Raw genomic sequence first — 27927 nt, forward strand, 5'->3', positions numbered from 1 at the left:
TTACTTCTAACCCTGCCCTTGCCTGCCAGTTACTGTTCAATTTCTTTTAGGTTTTCCTAGAAACAGGCTGCAAGTGTTCCAAATCCCAAATTGTATTGTTGCTGTGGATTTTTTTTGCTAGTGGTTGTGAATCCATGGCCTCTGGTTTTTGGCAGACATGTCAAAGCTTTTCTTTGCCCAAGATGCAAAAACTTGTCACCTAAAATCTTCTACCAAGTGACCTCTTGCCCTTTTCTGTTCCATGAACAATGGTCTTAATCTTTCCAATTACTCCTTGCAATTAACACTCTTCACTCTTGGGAAGATCTGGGTAAAACTCTGTTCTTCTGAGGCTTTTTTCATCTTTGTTGTAGTGCCCTTAGCTGTCTAGGTACTTCCTTCCTAAATGCAGAGAGCATGGACATAAAGGGATCCCAAGAGGGGGAATTCCTAGAATGCCTATGAACGGCCTTTTAGAACAGTTCATGGTTTGAGCCCACAAGGGGATCAGCTCTCCTGGATTGGCTATGGTGCAATGCACCTGTATTGATTAGAGATCTTAAGGTAACGGAACCCTTGGGGGAGAGTGATCATGATATGATACAACTCTCCCTGCAATTTGAGAAGAAGCTAAAGTCACATGTATCATTTTTACAGTGAGTAAAGGGAATTACAGAGGCATGAGAGAGGAGCTGGCCAAAATTGATTGGAAAAGAACACTGGAAGAGATGTTGGCAGAGCAACTCAGAAAGCACTATATACACGCACACACATCTCAAAGAGGAAGAAGCATTCTGAAGGCAGGATGACGCAACTGTGGCTGACAAGAGAAGTCAAAGCCAACTTAAAAACCAATGAGAGGTCACGTAACACTGGCTAGCATTTTGTTTCCTGAATACTTCTGGATGTATAGAAACATAGAAAACCTACAGCACAATACAGGCCCTTCAGCCCACAAAGTTTATGTATCTTATGGATTTTGAGCTGCGGATCTTGAAAATAACCATGAAAGTTCCCTATCCTGCACTTCCTTTTTGTAATTGCTTATATTTGTTATTTTGATTCATAATTAAAGTCAATTAAAATGTGCCTGCTTAGGCAGGGCAGATCTTGCATGGCAGGACAGGTGTTACAAAGGCAATAAAAGCATCACGCACACACCGTTCTATGAATTGCATTTACATGTATATTGGTTTGCATGCTGTATCCTCATTGCATATTGTGTGTACTCGTTATAATAAAGTCATTGTACTTTCAGGAGTATTCGTGATAAAATGCCTTGTCAATGTTGCAGCAACCACAATACTTTCTGTTATATTTGTGGCAAGTATACACTTAAATCTCAAAGATGGAACATTACTCCTCTTATTAAGAAAGCCTATAAGCTTTACTTTGGGTGTAATATTGGTGACAAAGACAAAGCCTGAGCTCCTTGTACTTGTTGCATTCCCATTTTGGCTTCTTCCTTGCAACTCTTGGCACTGTCAATGATGAATTTGGTGAAAGGTTTCACCAGGATATTGCAATCATGGAGAAATATATCAGGGCAACTGGAATCCATCAATGCTGGCTGATTATTGCTGGAAACTTAAGTCAGAAGCCTCAGAAACTAAGTACAAGTGAAAATCATCAACAAGATATTTTTAGCTTAGTTGAACTATTGCAAGGCATCAGCACAGTTATGCAATTAAATGCATTGTATTCAATAAAATGAATTTCTTGTTTCTCCAAATTCTTACATAAAACAAGTAGTCTGAAATTATATTTGTGTTCAGCCTCAAACGGTCTATCATAACCCAAAAAATTTTGAGGAAGCAGCACTTAAGAAAAAAGTTATCCAGTGTAATAGAGCAAAAATTAGAAGGAAGTTAGAAGGAGCTTTTAAAAAACAAAAGAAGACAACTAAAAAAGTCATAAAGAAGGAAAAGATGGAATACAAAAGTAAGGTGGCTGATGATATTAAAGAGGAAACCAAAAAATTCCTCAGATACATAAAGTCTAAGAGAGAGGTGAGAATAGACATTGGATAGCTGGGAAATGATGCTGGAGAGGTAGTAATTGGAGATAAGGAAATGGCAGATGAACTGAATAACTTGCATCAGTCTTCACTGTGAAAACACTAGCAGCATGCTAGAAGTTTGAGTGTATCAGGGTAGAAGTGTGTGAAGTTGCCATTACTAGAGAGAAGGTTCTTGGGGAATTGAAAGGTCTGAAGGTAGATAAGTCTCCTGGACCAGATGGTGTACACCCTGGGGTTCTGAAAGAGGTGGCTGAAGAGATTGTGGAGACATTAGTAATGATCTTTCAAGAATCAATTGATTCTGGCATAGTTCTGGAGGAAATTGAAAATTGCAAATATCATTCCATTCTTCAAGAAGGGAGAAAGGCAGAAGAAAAAGAATTATAGGCCTGTTAGTCTGACATCAATAGTGGGAATATGTTGGAGTCAATTATTAAGGCTTGGGCTTTCGGGTACTCAGAGGCACATGATAAAATAGGCTATAGCCAGTATGGTTTCCTTAAGGGAAAATCCTGCTTGACAAATCTGTTGGAATTCTTTGAAGGAATAACAAGGAGCATAGACAATGGAAAATTGGTTGATGTTGTGCACTTGGATTTTCAGAAGGCCTTTGACAAGGTGCCACACTTGAGGCTGCTTATCAAGTTAAAAGCACATGGTATTACAGGAAAGATACTAGAATGGAGAAAGCATTGGCTGATCGGCAGGAGGCAAAGAGTGGGAATTAAAGGAAGCCTTTTCTGGTTGGCTACTGATGACTAGTGGTGTTTCGCAAGGGTCTGTGTTGGGACCAATTCTTTTTATGGTAATGACTTGGGTGATATAACTGATGGCTTTGTGGCCAGGTTTACAAGCGATGTGAAGATAGATGGGGGAGCAGGCAGTTTTGAGGAAGTAGAGAGGCTACAGAAGGACTTAGACAAAGAGAATGGGCAAAGAAGTGGTAGATGGAATATATTGTCGGGCAGTGTATGGTCATTCACTTTGATAGAAGAAATAAAAGGGTAGACTATTTTCTAAGTGGAGAGGAAAGGAGTCCTTGCACAGGATTCCCTAAAGGTTAATTTGTAGGTTGCGTCTGTGGTGAGCAATGTTAGCATTCATTTCAAGAGGACTGGAATATAAAAGTAAGGATGTAACAAAGAGGCTTTATAAAGCACTGGTGAGGCCTCACCTGGAGCTTTGGGTCCCGTATACAAGAAAGGATATGCTGACATTGGAGAAGGTTCAAAGAAGGTTCACAAAAATGATTCTGTGATTGAAAGGCTTGTCATATAAAGAGCTTTTGATGGTTCTGGGCCTCTGCTTACTGGAATTCAGAAAAACAAGGGGTGACCTCACTGAAACCTTTCAAATGTTGAAAGGCCTTGATAGAGTGGATGTGGAGAGGATGTTTCCTATGATGGGGGAGTCTTAAGACCAGAGGACACAGCCTCAGAATAAAGGGGCATCCTTTTAGAACAGAGATGAGCAGACATTTACTTAGCCAGGGAGTGGTGAATCTGTGGAATTCATTGCCCCAGATGCCCGTGGAGTATATTTAAGCCAGAGGTTGGTAGATTCTTGATCAGTGACGGCACGAGGGGATTTGGGGAGAAGACAGGAGATTGGGACTGAGGGGGAAAATGGAACAGCCATGATGAAATGGAGCAGACTTAGTGGGACAAGTGGCCTAATTCTGTTCCTACTTATGGTCTTATGTAGTTGAGGGTTAGAACACAATAGAAATTTAGCAGGGAGGTTTATGTATCATGGGATTTGGAACATTAAGTATTGGTTCTTCAGTGGGGAATTTAATGAGGAGGAATGAAGTTTACTTATGTTTAGTCCAATGTTTCTTCAACCGGTATTACCAGAATCATGTTAACAGAATTTCATCTCCATAAATCTGTGTATATTTTATGTCACTTCTGTTCCTGTAAACCATCTCTCTTCTGGTTCACAGAACTTTGTGAGGAATTCCAAATTATATTGAGTATTCTCCTTCAAAGGTTATTTTTTATTTGTCATTTGTGAAGAGATCAGTTCTTCTTACTTTTGATAGATATTCTTCACTTGATAATCATCCTCTGATGTCTGTAAATTTGGGATTAATTTTTATTGAAAACCTCCTGAGCCAGTTGTTATGATATCTTTCTGTTCTGTTTTCAAAGGAAATAAAATGGAGAAAGTGGTCTTCATTGAATCGCCTCTGCCCAAGAAAGAACTTGCTATGAGAGAGAGGAACTTGCTTTTTTATGAAGTTCCTTTAGATTTAATGATGTCCAAAAAAAGTTACACAGCGGTGTCAAATTTGACATTGGACAAACCAGAAAGCAGCATCTCATTTGAGGAGAACGTAAGTTACTGAGCCTTTATTTTGAGACTATTTTCTGACAAGAATTGCAGATAAAAGTTGGAGCAGTACTTTGGTTATTGTGTACACTTGGCATATTGTGTATCCTTTTGGACACCACACTGCAAAAAGTATGTGACAGCAAAGGAGAGAATGCAGAAGTCATTCACCAGTGTGTTACATGGAAGAGAGGCTGTAGGTATGATTACATAGGCTGGGTTTATTCTCACTCGAATGTAGAAGGCTAATAATGTGGTATAAATTTATGAAGAACCTAGATAGATTAAATCTCGCAGAGCAGGGTAGTCTAGAACTTGAGATCATAAGTTTAAGATGAGGAGGGAGATATTTAAAGATTTGAGGGGTCAGTACAAGTACAATGTTTAAAACGTACTTGGACTTGGATAGAAAAAGTGCAGAGGGATATGGGTCTAGTGTAGATGAATGGGATTGATGTAGCTGTACATCATGGTTGGCATGTTTGTGAAAGACTGATAGGACCCATTTCTGTGCTGTGCTATTCTATAATTCTTTGAATCTTGTCCCCCCTTCAGAACCTAGCCTTGCATTGCATGTTCCCCTACTGCTTGCCCAAGTTCTCCTGACCTCTGAAGCCCTTCAAGCTACCTCTTTAAACACTTTCAGAGCATGACCAGATTTCTAATTACCTGACTTTTGCATGTTTTTAAGGAATGAAGAATTAATCTTAAATTTAACAACTTTATTTAGTTAAGTTTTCAAATTTAATATTACTATTTGTTCGTAGATGTATATGTAGACTTTTGCCAGTCCTTACATTTCCATACCCAGAGACTGAGCTCCTCTTTCAATGTTGTCATTACTCAGGACCTCCTTCCACCTCCCCTACACCCATCCTTCAGCATCACTTGAATCTACTTTTATCTGGAAGATAGTTTTTTTCCAGATTGGGCCCTCCTGAGCTTATGCAGCAGTTCCTGCAGTTTGCTGGTTAAATCATCAATAATAGAAGAACATAGAAAACCTACAGCACAACACAGTGCTGTGCTGAACATGTATTTACTTTAGAAATTACCTAGGGTTACCCTTAGTCCTCTATTTTTCTAAGTTCCATGTACCTATCCAAGAGTCTCTTAAAAGACCCTGCTGTATAAGCCTTCACCAGCACAGTGCTCCAAGTGGGGTCTGACCAGGGTCCAAAATAGCTGTAACTATCTTGACTATCGGCTCTTGACTCAATCCCACTGTTCATGAAGGCCAATATACCATATGCCTTCTTAACCACACAGTCAACCTGCACAGCAGCTTTGAGTGTCCTCTGGACTCAGACCCCATGATCCCTCTGATCCTACACACTATCCACGACACCCCCAACCTTTGTGTCATCACCAAATTTACTAATCCATCTCTCCACTTCCTCATCCAGGTTATTTACAAAAATCACGAAGAGAAAGGGTTCCGGAACAGATCCCTGAGGCACACTACTGGTCACCGACCTCCATGCAGAATATGACCCATCTACAACCACTCTTTGCCTTCTGTGGGCAAGCCAATTCTGGATCCACAAAGCAAGGTCCCCTTGGATCCCATGCCTGCTTACTTTCTCAATAAGCTTGCATGGGGTACCTTATCAAATGCCTTGCTGAAATCCATATACACTACATCTACTACTCTACTTTCATCAATGTGTTCAGTCACATCCTCAAAAAATTTAATCAGGCTCATAAGGCATGATCTGCCTTTGACGAAGCCATGCTGACTACTCCTAATCATATTATGCCTTTCCAAATGTTCATAAATCTTGCTTCTCAGGATCTTCTCCATCAACTTACCAACCACTGAAGTAAGACTCACTGGTCTATAATTTCTTGGGCTACCTCTACTCCCTTCCTTGAATAAGGGTACAACATCTGCAACCCTCCAATCCTCCAGAACCTCTTCCGTACCCATTGATGATGGAAAGATCATTGCCAGAGGCTCAGCAATCTCCTCCCTCGCCTCCCACAGTAGCCTGGGGCATATCTCGTCCAGCCCCGGTGACTTATCCAACTTGATGCTTTCCAAAAGCTCCAGCACATCCTCTTACTCAATGTCTATATGCTCAAGCTTTCCAGTCCGCTGTAAGTCATCCCTACAATCGCCAAGGTCCTTTTCCGTAGTGAATACTGAAGCAAAGTATCCATTAAGTACCTCCGCTAGCTCCTCCGGTTGCATACACATATTTCCACTGTCACACTTGATTGGTCCTATTTTCTGATGTCTTATCCTTTTGCTCTTCACATACTTGTAGAATGTCTTGGGGTTTTCCTTAATCCTGCTCACCAAGGCCTTCTCATGGCCCCTTCTGGCTCTCCTAATTTCATTCTTAAGCTCCTTCCTGCTAGCCTTATAATTTTCTAGATCTCTAACATTACCTTGTTTATTGAACCTTTTGTAAGTTTCTCTTTTCTTCTTGACTAGATTTTCAACAGCCTTTGTACACCAGGGTTCCTGTACCTTACTATCCTTTCCCTATCTCATTGGAATGTACCTATGCAGAATGCCACACAAATAACCCCTGAACATTTGCCATACATTTCCTTGCGAACATCTGCTCCCAATTTATACTTCCAAGTTCCTGCCTGGTAGCTTCATATTTCTCCTTACTCCAATTTTGCTAACTTGTCTGCTCTTATCCCTCTCCAATGCTCTGGTAAGAGAGATAGAATTGTGATCACTATCTCCTAAATGCTCTCCCACTGGGAGACCTGACACCTGACCAGATTCATTTCCCAATGCCAGATCAAATACAGCCTCTCTTCGTAGGCTTATCTACATATTGTGTCAGGAAACCTTCCTGAACACACCTAACAAACTCAACTTCATCTAAACTCCTTGCTCTATGGAGATGCCAATCAATATTGGGGAAATTAAAATCTCCCATCACAACAACCCTGTTATTATTGCACCACTTTTTTCATCAGGTGAACTGTTTTTGAATTGTTTGTTCAGGGTTTTTATCTCATTTCTCAGGTGGCAAATCTCCCTTTCCCTCCTGTTTCGTTGCCATGGCGGTTTAAGATCCACTTTCTTCTCCATTGGGCTGAATCGCTCTTGAGCAAAGTTGAACACAACGGCTGTGTGGGGAGTCAATTTTCCTGTCGATAGGTCCTGCCAATGTAACTTCTAAGATGCAATCCAGGTCATCATCGAACTGCTTCAAAGATACATTGTCTGATGATCTAGGTCATCTGATCCTCTCTTTCCTTGATAAATGGATTAGGGTGTCCAAGGGGGCACTCACTTGGTCCTTACTTTGGTACTGGGGTGGCTCAGGTGTGGAGAGATCTTCAGCTCTGTGGGGTGCTTCCTGGCTGGAATTCTCCATCGTCTCACCAGATGTTGAGTCTGTGCATTGCTTTTGAGTTGTCTTCATTCCACAACTGGACCTGCTTTGATGTATCTTGAGGCCTTTGATGTTTTTGCAGATTTTGCTGCAATGGCACTTTGCAGTGAATGCCTCCCTGGTCAATGCTGTTTGCTTGAGCTGTTCGTTATTGTATTTCCAATCCTGGCCATTATTGTTATGTCTGCCATATGGAGACCCTCATCCTCTCCCACCTCCCCACCCCTGGGAGACTCTGGAGATATTGCATATTTAGTTCATCCGTAGCTCGTATGGTGCCATGGTGTCCTCTTGCGAGTGCTGCACACAAGGTTGCTAGCTTGTGTACCCATGCCAGTCTTTCCTGGAAATCACTGGTGAACCAGATGTCGCTTGTATCATACACTGAGGTGCTCTCCTCAGTTACCTGACGAGGTAACCGTAGCCTTTGAACAATGAGCATAAATAGAAAAGTTCACAGTACCCCTAGAATGTTTACGCCAAACATTTGGACTGCTCTTTCGTGGCAAACAACATCACTGATCCCAATTTTTTTTAAAAGCCAGCATATTGCTCACCGTATGCAGTCCAAAAATATAACATCATCTGAAGTTTGGGGAGTCCCAATTTGCCCTCTCCAAAATCTTAAGAGGAACTTGTGAGATTAATTGGGTCTCATTACAATCCTAAACCATCAGATATTGTGCACCGCATATTCAGTTAGAAAATGAATCATTAGCAATGTTTATTGCTGAATTAAGAAAACTTGTGATTATGGTGCTGTTCAAGAAGTTATGATACGTGATCGCTTAGTTGTTGACGTGTATGATGTTCACATTTAACGTCACCTCTTGGGAGAATCAGAGCTCACACTTAAGTCAGTTTTTGATGTTGCAAATGGCATTGAAGCGGTAGATAAAAATGCAGCTTTGTTGCAACAGTGCAAGGTACAAGAAGAGGTGACATCCCTATCACCTACAATTGCAGCAGATTACACTGACGTTAACAAAGTGTCACCAGCTAAGAAAAAAGGGAATTGTACTTCGGGCTTCCGACATTACAGTTGTGAACTTCACTAGAAACCTACTGACTGTCGTCAACGAGACTCCGTCTGCCATACTTGCCAAAAGAAAGGACGCTTATCTCGGCCACCGTCCAAGCTGGAATGTTCCACGGCAAAACAGTACATGGTTATGGAGCCAGAGGCATTTGTAATGCACTCAGATGGTCTTGGGACAATTCCCCTTATATGGGTAGTTTCAAAGGTTAAAGGCAGAACCCATTCCCTTTAAACTTGACACTGGATGTCCTATTACTATATGCAGTGACAAGACAAGGGTAGACTCGTATGTTTGGCCCTGACTCTTTGTAGACACTTACGCAACCACATTACAAACTGAAGACTTACATGGGGGAGCAGTTAACCCTTCCTAGTATGAGGTGACCGGTACTGAACACAATATTCCAAATGTGGTCTAACCAGATTTTTTTTTTTAAGAGCTGAAACATTACCTCATAGTTCTTGAACTCAATCTCCCGACTAATGAAGGTCGACACACCATATGCCTTAACCACCCAATCAACTTGTGCAGCAACTTTGATGGATCTATTGGTTTTGGACTCCAAGATCCCTCTGTTCCTCCACGCTCCAATCCTGTATTCTGCCTTCGCACTCAACATTCCAAAGTGTCTAATTAAGGCAAGCATCCTCCTTCACTGTCCTATCTAACTATGCTAACCATTTTTCAGGGATCTTTTGACTGTCTCCTTATCCCACCTGCTTACCATTCCTATGGTGTAAATCCTACCCTAGTGAGACCTCTCAAAATTTATCACTTGCCAATTTACCCATTGATCAATATTTTGAGTTTAGTGTCTGTAACCTGAGTTTACAGTCCCCATTCACATTACCAATCATATATGACAATATCCAAATCTGTGTTTGCAATTCAAGTGCAATTAACTTGCATTGAAGGTGCGTCTCGTGTATTTGCTTTTGAAATATCAGCATGGCAATTTATCTTTCTTGAAGATAAAATAGAACCAAGTTCTTTTTATAGAAGGGTAACCTGGCCTGCTGAGTTTCTCCAGCATTTTGTGTGTATCATTTTATAGAAGCTGGAGCTTATGACCAGTCAGCTCTGGGGCTAAGTTACAGTAGGATTTTTACCTAATGAAAAAAAGTGTTATCCATCATTTGGTCTCATACGATGCATGTGATTACTGTCTCTGTAAGCATCAGGACTTCTGGTGGAACAGTTTATCATATGATTGTAATGGCAGTGTGGAAGTTGTATTAAGGTCAGGGTTAACATAATATCCAGGTAAGGGTAGGCTGTAGATAAAGTGCAGACAGCCCAAGAAAGAAGGGTCTTTGAAGAGCATAGCTTTCCCTTGCACATCAGGGGCCTAGTAAGCAATTCAAGGCACTCATACCAACAAAGGGAGAATTGCTTCACTATCTTCAAAGTTTTGGTTGTCAGCTTCTGGTTTCTATCGACTTTTAATACCTGTATTGTGATTGGTGATTGTTCTTGCAAGTAAGGAATTCAAATTCAAATTCAAGTTTAATTATCATTCAGCCATACATGAATACAGCTGAATGCAACAGTGTTCCTCTGGGGCCAAGGTGCAAAACATACACAGCACATTCAAAATAGGGAGCAAAAAAAAAATCATACTGAAAAACCATACATATAGCCCAAGTGCCTGAGTGAGATGTCCCTCATTTTGATGGTACAGTTCTCGGCAGTGCGCAAACAAACATTAGTACGCAATCCAGCCTGTCATTCCACCGATCAAACACTGGAGGGCAGCACTGATAGGAAAGGCCAGCCCCCAACTGAGCATGGATACCACACTACATGGCTTCCGGTGTTTCCTCTCCTGGACTGCAGCACCAGGCAAGCCCCCGACTTGCTACAACCAAGGCCATGCAGCTACTTTGCTTTGACCACTGTTACACCACTATCAAGAATGGTTACAATGCTACCCCACGAGGGACTTCGGCAAGTCCGAACACCTGGCTGTACTTTTACTCCTGCTGTACAGGCAGAGACTGAGCACTGCAAGGTATTGCCTGGGAAGATGGAGGAGCCCTTACAGGATTGCTTTCGATTTGTGGATCTTTGAATCTGAATGAATACACCACAGTCATCACCAACTTCATCAAGACCTGTGTGGATGATTGTGTGCCTTTGAGAACATATCAGACATACCCAAACCGAAAGCTGTGGATGAACCAGGAGGTCTGTGGTCTGCTAAAGGCTAGATCTGTGGTGATCCCAGAATCATGCAAAAAGTCTAGGAATGACCTACAAAATGCTATTTTAAGAGCGAACAATAAATTCCAATTGAAGTTAGAGTCAGAATCTGATGTACACCAACTCCAGCAGGGTTTGCAGGCCATTACTTCCAACAAGGCAAAACCTAACACAGACATCCCACCCTGCAAAAGCTCATTTCAGGGAGGTAGCACCCCCACCCCCGCAACCCCATATTCCCACCCCCCCCCCGTCGACCTCCAAGAGTGTATGTAATACTTTGTTTAGTGATTTTGTCTAACCTGCAAATTGGGTATATGCAGCAAATGTGACTTTAAAATATGTACTTATATTATATTATCATTATTACAACTTTAAGCAAGTCTACAGGGAGTTTGGCCTCATCACGTGGGACATCAATAGCATAGCTCCTTCGCAGCCAGCCAGCTAGTTTAAATAACGTTAGCTATGCTAATGAACGAATGACACCTGTTAAACTCACCTCAACATGTCTTTTACATTTTAACTCACCATGGGCAATAGAAAAGTCACTGTTGCAAACAGTGCAGCGAGCAACACTGCCATTATTTTTGAGGTCGATTGTAAAGCCCGCCCACAGAGAAAACTGATAGGTCTACTTAGCAGGGGTCCCCAACATTTTTTGCACCGCAGACCGGTTTAATATTGACAATATTCTTGTGGACCGGCCAGGGGTGGGGGGGGGGGGTGGGTGTTAGTCACGACAGGAATATAGGTGATAAGTCAATAGCATCATAACATTTTCAGTAACATTTGGATATTAAACACACAGTGCATATTTTCCTTGAATGAATATATAAGATCATTGCAACACACCAATATCGCTGAGTCAGTGGGAGCCCTGGGCTTGTTTTCTTGCAACAAGACGGTGCCATCGAGGGGTGATGGGAGACAGCGATACTCGAACGAGGTTCCTTATGTCCAGTCTATTCCGCAATTTAGTTTTCGTTGCATTCATTGCAGAAAACTCCGCTTCGCAGCGATATGATGTTGGAAATGGAAGCAACGTTTTCAGTGCTTTCGTGGCTATCTCAGGATATTTAGCCTTGACTTTGATCCAGAATGCCGGCAGAGATGTTATGTCAAACATACTTTTCAACCCGCCGTTATTTGCAAGCTCGAGGAGTTGATTTCCTTCCCGCGCTGACATGGATGACACGCGGGTAATGAGCTCGTGTGCGTTCAAGCTCAACAGTGCGTGACAGGGAATGAGGAAAGGTGCAGCCGACTCATATCGCCAAATCATATCGTTTCCTCGCAGCCCGGTGGTTGGGGACCAATCTTAGCATGAAGAGAGACCAATCAGGATGCTCGCTCTCCCTCTCAGAAAAATCTATTTCCAGGATATTGTATATAATTTCCGGGCGTCAGGGAGCTACTATCGGTATCCGGTAGACTCCCAGATCTTCCGACAGAGGTGGGATGTCTGCTAACATCATACATAGCTGTGATGCTTCACTCAGGCACACTTTGAAAAGGAGAATAAAGCTACACTTGTGCAAAATCCCTGCAGTACTTGGAGACCCTGTGATCTCTGTCTCAGAGGCTGACATCAGAACATCTTTCAAGAGGGTGAACCATTGCAAATCATTGGGCCCCAAATGTGCACCTGGTAAACTGAAGATCTGTGTCAACCAACTGGCAGGAGTGCTCAAGGACATCTTTGATCTCTCGCTACTATGTTTGGAAATTCCCACCTGCATCAAAAGGGTATCAATCATACTAGTGCCCAAGAAAAAAATGGTAAGCTGCCTCAATATCTACCACCCAGTTGTACTCCCGCCTACTGTGATGAAGTACTTTGAAGGTTGGTCATGACCAGGATAAACCCCTGCCTAGGCAAGGACCTGGGTCTGCTGCAATTTGCCTACTGCCACAATAGGTCTACAGTGCATGCAATCTCACTGGTTCCCCCACTTGGCCTTGGACCACCTAGACAACAACAATACCTACATCAGGTTGCTGTTTATTGATTACAACTTGGCGTTCAATACCATCATGCCCTCAGTACTAAACAACAAGCTTCAAAACTTGGGCCCCTGCACCCTGTCTGCAACTGGATCCTTGACTTCTGTTCTGATTAAGATCCCCCATAGCCACCTTTCCAATCTGTTCTTGCGGCTATAATTTTCTAGTCCTAGCAACATGCTCATAAACCTCTGCACCCTGTACAGTGCAACCACATCCCTCCAAGTACATAATATTTATGTTGTGAACTAACAACATTGTGCACATTTCCAGCAGAGCTTCCATGCTCTGCCATTCTGTGGCTTGTCTGGTAAAAGGAAGCATTCTGGATTTACTAATAAACAACCTTATTTATTGGCTTATCTTGTTTAAGGATCTACACATTCAGCAAGGCCCCTCTATTCCTCCAGAACATTCAGTATCCTCTCATTTATTCTGTACTCCATTCCTTCCTGCACTGCTCCTAACGATTTAACCGTCTGAATTAAATACCATTTCCAACATTCCTGACCACTGGCCAGAACATTTGGCCATGACAGTGTAACACTGACTGTGAATCCATAAGGCTCATTTCTGTATCACCTGCAGACTTATTTATTGTAATCACAACATTTAAATCTAAGAAAAAAATCTACAAAAGTTAAGGTAGTATGTATTGTACCCCTTAGAACTTCACTGCTAACAACAAAAGAACTGTGCTGCTGTTGCTTTTGTCAAAAACCTTTTTCCATGACTATATCAAAGTGAGGGAAAACTATACTGGTGGATAGGTAAGAAGGAACAGGACTTTACTGGCATGGTTGGTCAGTGGGAGCTCTGCTGGTGTGATATATTTGTTCTCTCTCACATACTGATTTTCTAAATCTGTTTAATGAGGTAACAGTGACTATTCCTTTTGTTTAATATGGGTATTATATTCCCAGCAGGATCGGAGATCTGTTAATGCATGCACAACCAGTGACCTGGATTTTAATGCCGACTTTACTGAATTGGAGACTTTTGGAACAATTTCCTCAGGGTTGACAAAAAAAACTCTGCTGAAAGATGCTGTCCCCAGCACTTGCAGACAGGCCTTGAAGCCCAAAGCTGCCAGAACTGCTCCCGTAACAGAGGACAATAAGGAACAGGAACTTACTAAGACACAATCACCAGCTGAAGTGGTGACCAAAAAGTTAGTTCAGGACGATCAACTTCCCTCGTCACTATCCAACCTGAACAGTGGCAGAGAGTTGAACACAGTGGAAAATACTGATTGCAGAAGGCCTTCCATTTCAGATCAACAGAAGGATAACCCAAAGAAAGAGGTTAGAGTCCAAGGAGACAATAAAACATTGGCAAGTGATAACCGGAATGAAATGGCTAATTTTAAAGGAATGGAATCTGATAGTAGTTCGGATGAAGACCAGCTGATCATTGATACAAGCTTTCCAGTTGACAGTGATTCTTGTGATTTTGAGCAAACTGCTGGAAGTGATATGGCACCCATTCCAGAGAAGCTTGATCATCAAGGTCCCAAAGAAGTCATTCCAGACACGCCTCGGTCACCCTCTCCTGATCAGAATCCACCCAGCAGCCAGAAGCTGAAGACCAAGAGCCGGGCACAGAAGAGGGTAGCCTCCAAAACCCTCCTGAAGGAATTTGATCCGGTTGGGCAGATTCTGAGAATGCAGTGTAAACTCTTAAAGTCCACTCCCAAGAAGCCTGTTGATCAGCCGCAAGCAACACAAGAATCAAGCTCACTGGGCCAGAACCCTCATGGGCAACCATCACTCGACCGGAACCCTATCACTGGCTCCATTCCTGAATCCCACACTTCTACCTTCGGGAATGTTTCTAGTTTCTTGGAGAAGGCCCCCCAGAACACAAAGACAGGTAAGAATTAATAAACTTGCTGTTAAGCAATTTCAAGTCAAAGACTGAGGTTGTGATGATTGTAACCTGTAAAAGATATAGTACATCTCCCCTGCTGGTGCATTCAGGCAGTCTAGAGTTGACAGTCTATATTCTGGTGATTAAATGCAAGATTCTTTTAGAAGTCAGGAAAGAGGCATAAAACTTATTGCTTCATGATAGTTTTATTAAGAATTGATAGAACAAAGAAGAGGAACAGAGCAGAGACAAGAGTCACTACTACTTGAGGAAAAGAGAGACTAAAAATGGCATCTAGTATAAAACAGCTACTATTGTACCCATAGATATTAGAAAAATTAACATTCTAATCTATAAGTAATAATCCAACTAGAAAGTACTTGGTTAATACTGCAGTAAAACTTGACCAATGAGCAAACACTTATACACTTAAAGCAAAGCCTTTTCCAATGCCCCCATATAGTCGACAGCTCTAGCTACGGGATACCAGAACTTCATGGCTTTCACTATGTCAGCGGCCTGCCCGCGCAAACTCTGTCGCTTTACATCATCAGAGCACTGCCACTCATCTAGCAACTGAGAGGTTTGCTCCGCCCAAATCTCGTACTCCTCTTCCCCCTTGGGGGTGGGCATTATTCCAGAGAATAGGCAGAGTCTACCATAGCAGAGACTTCGGACCTGAGCATTTTTCCATTTATTCGCTAGAGAGGTAAGGGCAGATACTAACTCAGAATTCTCACTCTTCCCTGGAGGACGGGGACTAATTAGACATTCTAAATCTAACTACTCCTTCTCCTCACTCCTCAGAAACAATAGAACCCTGTCTTTGAAATCTCTGGCCTCAGCCTCGGGAAGCTCGACTTGTGATTTGGCCCGCTCCGTACACTCCCCTCCTCCCTGACAGTATGGACAGGCCATGGCCCGCCTCACCTGGGGCACCGATAGTAGAGGGCAGTTCCACTGCCGTTACGTCAGCACTAGTCTGAACTAAGGCAAGGTCTGTGCCCGCCATTTTATCAAACCTCCACCCTGCAAACATAACTTTGTCAACAACTTTAACAGTACTCAAAAGTCAAATTAACAATTCATCCAGTGCACGAATATCTAACCCACTCAACACACGCACATTAGTTACCAGTAACTGCCATGGAGGCACACCACCATTCCGCCCCAGCAGCATCCATACCAGCACAGACTTAAGCACACAACCCACTAGTTCAATGCTCAGGGCAATCACACAGCATCCAACAAAATCAATCCCGAACGATGCCCCCACAATTGTAACCCCCAGGTTCGGTGGGCTGTGTTAGTCTGGGGAAAGACACTCTTTGGCCTGCCAAACTTGTGAAATCTTGTGTGTGTGTATGCTGCGTGATGTTTTCCCCTGTTACAAATCAGTACCATGAAATAACAAGCAGTACACCATGTGCAGTTTAAAGATTTAGCTTTATAATTCTTAACTTGAGTAGAGGAAAGAAAACAAAAAGAAACAGTCTATTGTGCATGTTGGAGCTCACGACTTTTCTGTCTGTTTGTTCTCCACCGATTTCCCCTGGGCGTAGTCGACTCCCGAGCCCATTCCACATCCACCCCCATTCCACATCCACTCAGTCTTGCAGTCTATGACCTCTCCATTCTGGCATCTTCTCTCTCCATCTTCTGCCGAACAAAAGTCTGCGAATACCTTCTCTCAGACACACCAAAAAGAAACAGCACCTCTCATTGGATGGCGCACATTCCAAAGCCCCGCTATCTCTAGTCAAAACCCAAACACTGCTGCTACAAAGAAACCATGACATTAGCAGGGAAACCTTACAGAGCGTTACACAAGAAATTGAAATCCATTTATTTAAATAAGCTACTTGGTAGTGAACTCTGTGAAACTACCAGACTGTAAATGGACCAGATGTAAAAGCGCATCTTATCCATTTATACCATTTGGGCCTGTCATACCCTTTATGCAGCTCTAGAGCAATGAAGCTGCCACCTGAATAGTAGAAGTTGTAAGAAGGTGACTCAATAGTATCTCCTGAAGAGTATGCAGAGATGAGCAATAAATGCCTTATGAACAATGTTGACATTCTGCAAGAACAAGAAATGAAAGAAAGTACATTTGGATATCCTGAAGAATTCAGTCCACAAATAAGAATTATACATTCTGTCATTTTTACATATTTAACTTAAGACCCTTAGCCTTGCTGTTTCAGTGAGCTGCAGTTTAAGTTAGGTGCAGGATATGGTAGTACAGTGCAGAGACTGTTACAGTGAGGGCGGGCAAGATTGGGAGAACTTTGCTGGTGAGTAAGGTAGAGTACAAGCAGAAGCAAGCCAAGGGAAGAGGCATTTCTTTTTACGTTCAGTTGCCAATTTGAAGCAATGAATCCATGTCCCTGCAAGTTTGAATCTGAAACAATGAACCCACATCCCTAACTGTGAAAATAATGGGCTCTAGATATGTCCATTATTGTCACAATTAGTCAATAAAGAGCCATAATTTTACTGTGGGCCTACTAAGGAGTACTTTTATTGGAGAATTCTGCTTTTTCAAGCCCGTGAAAGTAGATAGAAACTAATACTCTTTATCCTTAGTGATATATCAGTTACATAAAGTGACAACACTTTCATTGTGTCATGGTAACATAGTGGTTAGCACAACACTTTACAGTGTGGGCAACCTGGGTTCAATTCTCGCCTTGCCTGTAAGGAGTTTGTACATTTTCCCCACAACCACATGGGTTTCCTCTGGTTGCTCCAGCGAGGATAAGATCAGGTGATTGCTGGGTGGTGTGGCTTGAAGGACCTATTCTGCACTGTTTCCCAATAAAATGTCTAAATAAGTAAACAAGACTGGGCCATGTAGAATTTGGAATTCATGCTTTGTTATATGGTTTAGGTCTCTTGTCAGAAGACCTCCTGAATTGTGAAGAAGCAGCATCTGATTACATAACACCAAAATCTGGGAATGTCATCTACAAACTCTTCAGTTTGTCTGACCTTCTCATACTTGTGCGTGGAAGTATATGCAAAACACAGATCAGGCCACGCTCGAACAAAGGAGGAAGGAAAAAGGTGAGTGCTTCCCTTCCCAATGCAGCAGACAGAAATCCACACTCCTCTGTATTAAGGAACATGCTCTTCTCTTCGCTGAATTGGAAAGGTTTGGATTCAAATCTCACTCCGATTCTGTAACCTGAAAATTCCAGGCTGATACTTCAGTGCAGCACTGAGGTGGTTCACCACTAGGGTTGTTGTGTTTTGATTGCAATTTTAGGATTAGATTATAGTTCAAATTAGATGTCCTTGCAGGTGGATGTAAATGATCATGTGCATTATATCAAAGAGTCATAGAGCACTACATAGAAACAGGCTCTTCAGCCCATCTAGTCCATGCTGAACTATTATTTTGCCTAGTCCAATCAACATGCACCAGGACCATAGCCCTCCATGCCCTTCCCATCCATGTATTTATTGATATTTCTCTTAAATATTGAAATCTAATATGCATCCACCACTTGTGCTGGCAGCTAGTTCCACACTCTCACCATCCTTTGAGTGAAGAAGTTCCCCTCAGATTCTGCTAGTAGGGAATGTAGGGTAACTACTCCAGTTGTCCTGGTCGATATGTATTCCTCAAGAAGAACCATTTGGAAATGTTTTCTGGACATTGTTATGTGTAGCCTTTTGAGCTAGTTGTGCATGTTTTAACTGTCATAATTATTGCAACTGTGAGAGCTGGTTCCATAGCACTAGAGTGTTATAAAGGTGTGAAAGAACCAACAATTAGAATTTTTTACAGCTCCTGCGAAGTGTTTGCCCTCCTGAGCCACAATTATACAATTGGGACTTTAAAAGAATGAGAGGTGGTCTTTTCCAAACATATAATTTATACAAAGCATCAAAGAGGTATTGGCAAGGTAGCTTCTGAAAATATGTTTCCCCTTGGGTGTAGGTAGAACTAGAGGGTATAGCTTCAGAATAAGGGGGCATCATTCTACAGAGAGATGAAGAGTTTTGTCTCACATAGAGTTGTATCTCTCTGAATTTCCTTACCCCAGAAAGCTGTAGGAGCAGTATCATTGAATATATTCCAGGTAGAGAATAAGTTAACCTACAAGGGAATCAAGTGGTGCAGATACAGAAAGTTCTGTCTGAGGTGATGGTTTGTTCAGCCATGATGGAATGGGGTTGCATTCCTCCTTGTCCTGTTTCTTCTCATCTGTGTTGTCTCCTACCTCAGCACAAGCCAAGGTGTTCCTGCACTGCTTGAAGCATCTGCACTAAACAGTGTGTGTTTAGTGTCCCTTGGAGTTAAAGCTGTGCCATATCCAGTCTTTGTTTTTGAGCAGTGATTACATGTCATTGTGTCATTCTCCAGCACTAAGAGGGAAACAGATTTTTTGGTCCAATGGCGCATGCAAGGATTCCTTATCAACAATGATTGAAATCTTTGAGACCTCTGAAATCTTCCAGGTTTCTGATTGGCCACTTTGGCTATTTCGACTGAGAAATTTTAATAACATTGTGATATGAAAGTGACATGTTAGGTTTTTATTTCTCCATCATTATTGTAGCTTGAATGTTCCATTCAAAGGTCAAATTTAATGTCAGAAAAATGTCTGAAATGCTTTTTCTTCGCAGACATCCACAAAAACAGAGAAGTGCCCCAAAGAATGAACGACAGTTAATCGTGAGAACCCCCAAAGTCCCCTCCCCCCCTCCCGTGCGTAAGCGGCAGCAAGCAGTGATCCTCCCCCCTCCCACCACCAGCAAAAAAAAAGCGCATCGATACTGTCACCAAGCCCAAGCGTGTGCTGAACAATAGTCCGTTTTGTTGCTTTTTTCGAGCTTTGTGTCCAAAGATCACAAAGACCTCAGGTCTTCGGGCCCACGGTGAAAGATTTTTCCGGCCTCCCCAGCAACACACGAGTCTCCTGCCATGACACCGACCCTCGATCCAGAGCCCCGAGATCTTAGGCTTCTGAACACAATCGAGATTCTCAGGCCAAACCCTTGGCATGTCGAATAGCGGCCAGTCGCGGAACCCCGAGAACGGGTCCCGTTCCCGCAAAGAACCGAAGCCTGTAGAATTGTAGAATGATTACAATTAAAAGCAGTGTAATTCTTTAGCAGTCAAACTAAACTGTAACGTTAATACATCTCCCTATCACAATTTGGGAATGCATTTTGCTCCTGGTTTTTTGAATAATATTCAAACAGTTAATAATTGTGCTTCATTGTCAAACCATTATTCATAGTGAGCTACCTGGGCTTTCACAGGTATTGTGTGACTGTTGCTATTCTGTGAGGCATAACTAAAGTCATTGTGAATGTTCACTAAATTATTGCCTTTCACTAGTGTTCTTGTCAATCTGTACATTGGTTTATGTAGTAATAGAATTGTCTCTGAAAGCTTTCTGTTTCCTATTTATGAGGAAGGAGGAATCTGTTCAAGGATGCAGAAACTATAAATCAAATCTCGGGAATATCCCGATAAGATCATAAAAAATGTGCGCAGGAGAAACACACAAGGCCCCTGGACCTGCTCCACCATTCATTGATCATAGCTGATTTTCCCATTGGTACTCTTCCTGTATTGTCTCTCCATTCCTTGATTTCCTGATATCAAAAAAATCTGTTAATCTGTTTTGAATGAATACAATGACTGGTTCTCCACAGCCCTCCAGAGTAGAACATTTTGAAGATTCAGTACTGAGTGAAGGAATTTTCTCCTAGTCTTACTTGTGAACAACCTGCCCCCTGTTCTCAAAGTGTGCCCCCTGGTTTTGAATTCCTCAGGGAAAATATGCCCCCTGCAAGTCCTAGAGAATTTTGTATGTGTTGATGAAATAGCATGGTCCTTTGGCCTACTGAGTCCTTGCTAATTATTAACTTATTTTACACCAGTCTATTTTATTCTCCACCCCAAGAGCTTCTCTCAGATTCTGCTGCTCACATACATATTTGGGGCAATTTACTGTGATCAGTTATGCCAGCAATCTACACACCTTTGAGATGTGGGGAAACCTACATAGCTACAGAGAAACTCCACACAGACAGTGTTAAAGGTCAGGATTTAATACAAGTCTCTGTTTTTTCTGTGTGGCATCAGCTCTACTAGCTGTACCAGTCCTCTCCTGTCGCTCTTCCAAACCCTAAAAAGTACAATCTCATTCTACTCACTCTCTCCCTATACAGCAAGCTCATCATTTCTGGAATCAGCACTTCCTCTATGGAAAGTATAGTGGCATGCAAAAGTTTGGGCACTCCTGGTCAAAATTTCTGTTAGGTAAGCGAGTAAAAGAGTACCTGATTTCCAAAAGGCATAAAGTTAAAGATGACACATTTCTTTAATATTTTAAGCAAGAAAACTTTTTTATTTCCATCTTTTACAGTTTCAAAATAACAAAAAAAAGAAAAAGGGCCCCGAAGCAAAAGTTTGGGCACCCTGCATGGTCAGTACTTAGTAACACCCCCTTTGGCAAGTATCACAGCTTGTCAACGCTTCCTGTAGCCAGCTAAGAGTCTTTCAATTCTTGTTTGGGGGATTTTCGCCCATTCTTCCTTGCAAAAGGCTTCTAGTTCTGTGAGATTCTTGGGCCGTCTTGCATGCACTGCTCTTTCGAGGTCTATCCACAGATTCTCGATGATGTTTAGGTCGGGGGACTGTGAGGGCCATGGCAAAACCTTCAGCTTGCGCCTCTTGAGGTAGTCCATTGTGGATTTTGAGGTGTGTTTAGGATCATTATCCTGTTGTAGAAGCCATCCTCTTTCCATCGTCAGCTTTTTTACAGATGGTGTGATGTTTGCTTCCAGATTTGCTAGTATTTAATTGAATTCATTCTTCCCTCTACCAGTAAATTTTCCCTGTGCCACTGGCTGTAACACAAGCCCAAAGCATGATCGATCCACCCCTGTGCTTAACAGTTGGAGAGATGGTCTTTCCATGAAATTCTGCACCCTTTTTTCTCCAAATATACCTTTGCTCATTGTGGCCAAAAAGTTCTATTTTAACTTCATCAGTCCACAGGACTTGTTTCCTTGTTTTCAAAATGCATCAGACTTGTTTAGATGTTCCTTTGCAAACTTCTGACGGTGAATTTTGGCCGCAATGAGCAAACGTATGCTTGGAGAAAAAAGGGTGCAGAATTTCATGAAAAGAACCCCTCTCCAACTGTTAAGCACGGGAGTGGATCGATCATGCTTTGGGCTTGTGTTGCAGCCAGTGGCACAGGGAACATTCCATTGGTAGCAGGAAGAATGAATTTAATTAAGTACCAGCAAATTCTGGAAGCAAGCATCATACTGTCTGTAAAAAAAAAAAGCTGACGATGTAAAGAGGATGGCTTCTACAACTGGATAATAATCCTAAACACACCTCAAATTCCACAATGGACTACCTCAGGAGGCGCAAGCTGAAGGTTTTGCCATGGCCCTCACAGTCCCCTGACGTAAACATCATCGGAAGTCTGTGGATAGACCTCAAGGGAGCAGTACGTGTAAGACGGCCCAAGAATCTCACAGCACTAGAAGCCTTTTGCAAGGAAGAATGGGCGAAAATCCTCCAAACAAGAATTGAAAGACTCTGAGCTGGCTACAGAAAGCGTTTACAAGCTGTGATACTTGCCAAAGGGGTTGTTACTAAGTACTGACCATGCAGGGTGCCCAAACTTTTGCTTCAGGTCCTTTTCCTTTTTTTTGTTATTTTGAAACTGTAAAAGATGGAAATAAAAAAGTTATCTTGCTTAAAACATTACAGAAATGCGTCATCTTTAACTTCATGCCTTTTGGAAATCAGGTTATCTTTTACTTGCTTAGCTATTCACAGTGACAGAAGTTTTGACCGGGGTGCCCAAACTTTTGCATGCCACTGTACATCCTTTTTTAGGTAAAGAAATAGTCTAGGTGTGATCTTGCCAATGCCCTATTACAATCACAAAATTAGTCAACTTCGGTAATTAAGTCACGTGTTATATAGACCAACATAACATCTACCCTCTTACTCATCTGCTGCACCTGCATATGGGCTTCTGTAAATTTACCTAAGTGCCTTTAGACATCAACATTATCTAATTCCTTAACCTTTAACAAATACTTTGCTGTTCTATTAGGTGCAGTAGTGGATGACACCAGAATTTTCCACAAACCACGTTAGCGTAATGCTGTTACAGCTTGGAGCATTCCGGAATTCGGAATTCAATTCTGGTGCCATCTGTAAGGAGTTTGTCTGTTCACCCCATGAATCACGTGGATTTTCTCCAGATGCTCTGGTTTCCTCCCACAGTCCAAAGATGTACTAGTCAGTAGGTTAAAATGTTGATACAGTATCAATCCCTGTAGCACCTCTCTAGCCATAGCCTTCCTACTCTTTGTTTTCTGTCTTATAGCCATTTCTCAATCCACTTCAATGTATCACTCTCTTGTACTACAACCTTGATGACCAACCTCTTATTAAATTTCGTACAACAATTCAAATGCATCTACTGGTTCAGTTTTATCTGTTTATCTAACTTACCCAAAATTGAAAATTGCAGAAAATAAAAATTAGGAATTTAGATTTGAAGCTGTAGATTTGAAATTCCACGGTAACGTTCAATAAAGACAAAGTGTTCCAAAGAATTTCGCAGGAGAGTTATGACAACTTAGTCAATGAAGTTTGTTTTAGAATGACTTAGTGGTGGGTCAGTCGAGAGGGGAATTGTTCAGAATACCGGTGCTGAGATGCATTGCCACCGATTGCTCCACTGCAAAAAGTAGTGTGGTCGAAACTGGAATGCATAAGGAATTAGAATTGGAGGACCACAGATATCTGAGGTTTAGAGATAGAAGACACAGCAGATGCTGGAATTAGGAGCCACAGACAACTTGCTGGAGAAATTGAGTGGGTCTAGCGTGAATCTGGGGAGAAAAGAGCTGTTGATATTTGGGGTCGATACTCTTCAGGGGAGTTGTAGAGCTGAAGGAGAGGATGGACATAATGGACCATATTGTGCACTACTCTGGACTTGTCTCTGATTGTGCCTTTTTTTTTGCACTAATGTCTTGTTTTTACCGTCTTTTCTCTCTTGCTACGCATGTATAATTTCTGTATGACTTACATTCTATGTGTTGTCGGTACCTATGTCCTATGATGCTGCTGCAAGTTCGTTTTTCATTGTACCTGTACTCACCATTCTTGTGCACATGGCAATAAACTTGATTTGGCTAGAGGAGCAATGTAGGGATTTAGAAGTAAGAATGAAAACCTTCAAGTCAAGGTATTGCTCAGTGGAGAGCCAGTCAGGATGTCTTGGTGGTAAGCTGGATAAACCTAGAAGCTAGGCGAAGATTAGAGATTTCTCAGCATCACAGACTCTATAGCATGCAACTGCTAAGCACTATAGAGTTCATTTGACTTCTGTCGCTTCCATCTCTTTAAAAGAGCCAGTTAACCATGTCCCTGCCTTTCTCTGCCGCTCTAGTCATATTTGCCCTGACATTGTTAGAAAACCATTATTGAACCTGCTTCCGTGCCCTTAAAGGTAATGCTTTCCAGATCATTGTAACTTGCTGAAATAGTCTCTTAATCATTTCTGACTTTTGCAGAAATTATATTAAATTTGTGTCCTCTGGTTTGTGACTGACTCACTACTGGTGGAGTTGAGAAATCTCTAGCCTTTTCCTTGCAGGTGTATTTTTATCTAGCTTACTCACCAAGCCAGTTGCAGTAGTTAAAAATTACCTCAAATCGGCCATATCAGTGCAAGATGCCAAAGATTCCTGAGTCTAGAATATCTTCCACATTTAATGTCTTTCTGTAATCTCTTGTGCTAGTTTAAGAACTGTTATTGAAAGCTCACAAAACTGGCCATGTCACCAGATCAAATTAATCACCATTAGTGAGTCTTGGCTAATTGCGCCCATTTCCAGGCCTTTGAGGATGCTCTTAAAATTAAGCCATTTTATTTGTCATCTTTTATGGGCTTGATTTAAAGGCTTTTTAAAAAAAATATTAAGATACTGGCTGCTGTACCTCAGTATATGTATGGTTCTGTATTTTTTGTCAGTGCTTTAAATTTGTTTTGCTCACAGTTAGTGAGCACTGATTAAAAATGTTTTTTTCTAATAAACTCATTCAGCTGTGTTAATCAACCATTACCCCTCTGAAATATATCAATGTACATTTTAGCTGCAAAGTTTAATTTTTTAAAATATATTTTAAAATGTTGCCTGTTGCTTTGGCTTATGGGAGATTTTATTGGTGATTGCAAAATTGGGTTGAGTGAAAGTTTGAGCAAAGGACAAATTTTGAATACAATTTTTGCACAGATTGATAATCTAATCAAAACTGAGAAATGTTGCACTGTTTCTCTTAACTCGTTCTTGTCAGCCCCTCTATTCTTTTGTAACTGAAGTATTTCATCCATAATGTTATTGTAAAATTTTTTCTTCACTTGGAGCTTGACATTTTTGTGGCACCTTGGAATGGATACAATGCTCATTGGTAACTTGTGTGGTCAATGAGTCCTAAGTAAGGGAACAGGTCCTACATCCCACTGTGTCTGTGCCAGTCCTTCCATAGTAATCCTTTTTCCCCAGAGTTTGCACATAGCTTTCTATGCCTTGGCGTTTTGTGCTACTTAAATCTTGTGAGCTTCTTCACAGTACCTGCCCTCTCAGGCAGTTTGTTCCAGATATTGCCCTAACCCCTAGATGAAAAAAGTCTTCCTTAAATTTCACCTAGATGTCGTAATCCTCGCTTTAAACCTGGTTACTGACACCTTTACTAAGGCGAAATGTTTTTTTGCTGTCTGTTAAGTTGATGCCTCTCATAACTTTGCATTGCTTAATCAGGTAATCCCTCAATCTTTTTTGCTCCGAAGAAAACAAACTCACTTTTTCATTTCTCAAAGCTGAAATGTTCCAACCCAGGTAACATCCTTTCTCGACTGCAAACACATCTTTCCAGTAATATGATTTACAGAACCGCACACAGTTTTCTAGCGGTGACCCAGATAATGTTCAAAGTTCAAAGTAAATTTATTATCTACGTACATATATATCACCATATACAACCCTGAGCTTCATTTTCTTTTGGGCATACTCAAGAAATATATAAAATAATAAATAACAGACTCAATGAAAGACTGCCCAATTTGGGCATTCAACCAGAGTGCAGAAGACAACAAACTGCAAATACAAAAAAAAAAGAAAGAATAATAAATAAATAAGCAATAAATATGAGAACATGAGATGAAGAGTCTTTGAAAGTGAGCCCATAGGTTGTGGGAAAATTTCAATGATAGGGCAAGTAAAGTTGAACGAAGTTATTCCCTTTGGTTCAAGACTCTGATGGTTAAGGAGTGTTAACTGTTACTGAACCTGCTGGTATGAGTCCTGAGGCTCCTGTACCTTCTCCCTTTTAACAACAGTGAGAAGAGTGATTGTCCTGCGTGGTGGGGATCCCTGATGATGGAAGCTGTTTTCTTGCGATAACATTTTGTGTCGATGTGCTCAATGATGGGGAGGCTTTACCCATGATGGACTGGCCTGTTTCCACTCCTTTTTATTGGATTTTCCATTCAAGGACATTGGTGTTTCCATACCAGGCTGTGATGCAACCAGTCAATGTCCTCTCCAGTGCACCTCTTTGGAAGTTTGTTAAAATTTTGGATGTTGTGTCAAATCTCTGCAAACTCATAAGGAAGTAGAGGCATTGCCGTGCTTTCTTTGTAATTGCACTTATATGCTGGTCCCAGGACAGGTGCTTCGAAATAATAACCCTGAGAAATATAAAGTTGCTGACCCTCTCCACTTCTGATCTTCTGATGAGGACTGGCTCATGGACATCTGATTTCCTTCTGAAGTCAATAATGAGCTCCTTGGTCTTGTTGACATTGATTAAGAGGTGGCTGTTGCAGCACCATAGCCAGATTTTCAATCTCCTACCTATATGCTGATTCAACACCACCTTTCATTCGGCCTACAACAGTGGTGTCATCAGCAAATTTGAAGGTGGCATTGAAGCTGTGCTTAGCCACACAGTCATAAGTAATTCGCTTTTATATTTGTCCTGGATGAGTATTTTGTTTACCTCCTTAAACACTGTCCACCTTCAGGAATTTGTGGAAATAACCATTTATTCCTCAAAACTTCCTGCTCCTCATTGTGTATATCCAAGTATAACTAGTCCTTCCAAAATGGATTAAGTTCCATCTGCCATTTCTCTATCACCTCACCAACTGCTCAGTATCATTCTGTAGCCAAAGACTGAACAGCACCTCCAATCTTTGTGTCATCTGTGAGCTTACTGATTGTACCTTCATTCACATCCATATCCTTAATGTAAGTAGAAGACTGCATGGGTCCCAGTACTAATCCATGCAATACTCCACTGCTTCCAACCACAAATAAAACCCTCAGCCATCACCCTCTTCCTCTTCCTCTTACCAGCAAACACATTCCAGATCCAATTTTTCAACTTGCTCTGGTTCCCAAAGGCTCTCACCAGTTATCTGTGTGGGAACTTGTGTAACTTAGTCCCAAACATAAAATGTGAAAGCTGCACGTGAGCTGTTGGAACCCAAAACACCAACATTGGAGAGCTACCTAGATAAATTTAAGTGTTTCAGCTTTAATTATTGCACCCATTTATTGAGACAGTTTCTGAGCATTATTGAATTAATTTTAGGTAACTTTTGAGAAGTGTATGGTGTTGGTGCATATTTGCCGTTTCTGTTTCAGTGAGAATAGTATCGTATTGGTTTCTGTGCTGGTACTGTTTTGAGTGAGGTAATATCACTACGCTCTGTCTTTATCTGGAATTGTTGCCATCCTTTCCCAGCTTTATAATTACCTTACAACTACTATGGTGAACAGTGAGAGGGAAAGAACAATGTTAATTGACAGCAACCAACATCTATAATTACATTCATTTAGAGATACAACGTGGAATATGTTCTTCTTGCCCTTCAAGCTGCACTGCCCAATAACCCCAACACCCTCGATTTCACCCTCACCTAATCTTGGGAGAACTTACAATGACCAGTTAACCTACCCAGTACTTTTTTGGACTGTGGGAGGAAACCAGTGGACCCGGAGAAAGGGGGAGGACATATAGAACTTCTTGCAGAGC

General features: G+C 41.6%; 1 protein-coding gene across 7 annotated transcripts in view; it reads left to right on the forward strand.

The window, feature by feature from the left end:
- ice2 (interactor of little elongator complex ELL subunit 2) overlaps positions 1 to 27927 on the forward strand; it is a 134304-nt gene that overhangs the window by 37538 nt on the left and 68839 nt on the right. For 6 of the 7 annotated variants that reach the window (XR_011889606.1, XM_072282209.1, XM_072282205.1 and 3 more), the window contains exons 8-10: positions 4153 to 4337; positions 13871 to 14819; positions 17710 to 17885. Coding sequence is in view for 6 of the 7 variants with exons in the window: in XM_072282209.1 (XP_072138310.1) it covers positions 4153 to 4337; positions 13871 to 14819; positions 17710 to 17885 (1310 nt within the window). In the remaining variant the exon portion in view is untranslated. The remainder of the gene's footprint in view (positions 1 to 4152; positions 4338 to 13870; positions 14820 to 17709; positions 17886 to 27927) is intronic. The other variant, XM_072282206.1, reaches the window with a different exon arrangement.

This window comes from Mobula birostris, chromosome 18 (assembly GCF_030028105.1).
Source record: "Mobula birostris isolate sMobBir1 chromosome 18, sMobBir1.hap1, whole genome shotgun sequence".
In the NCBI taxonomy this organism is placed as follows: Eukaryota; Metazoa; Chordata; class Chondrichthyes; order Myliobatiformes; family Myliobatidae; genus Mobula; species Mobula birostris.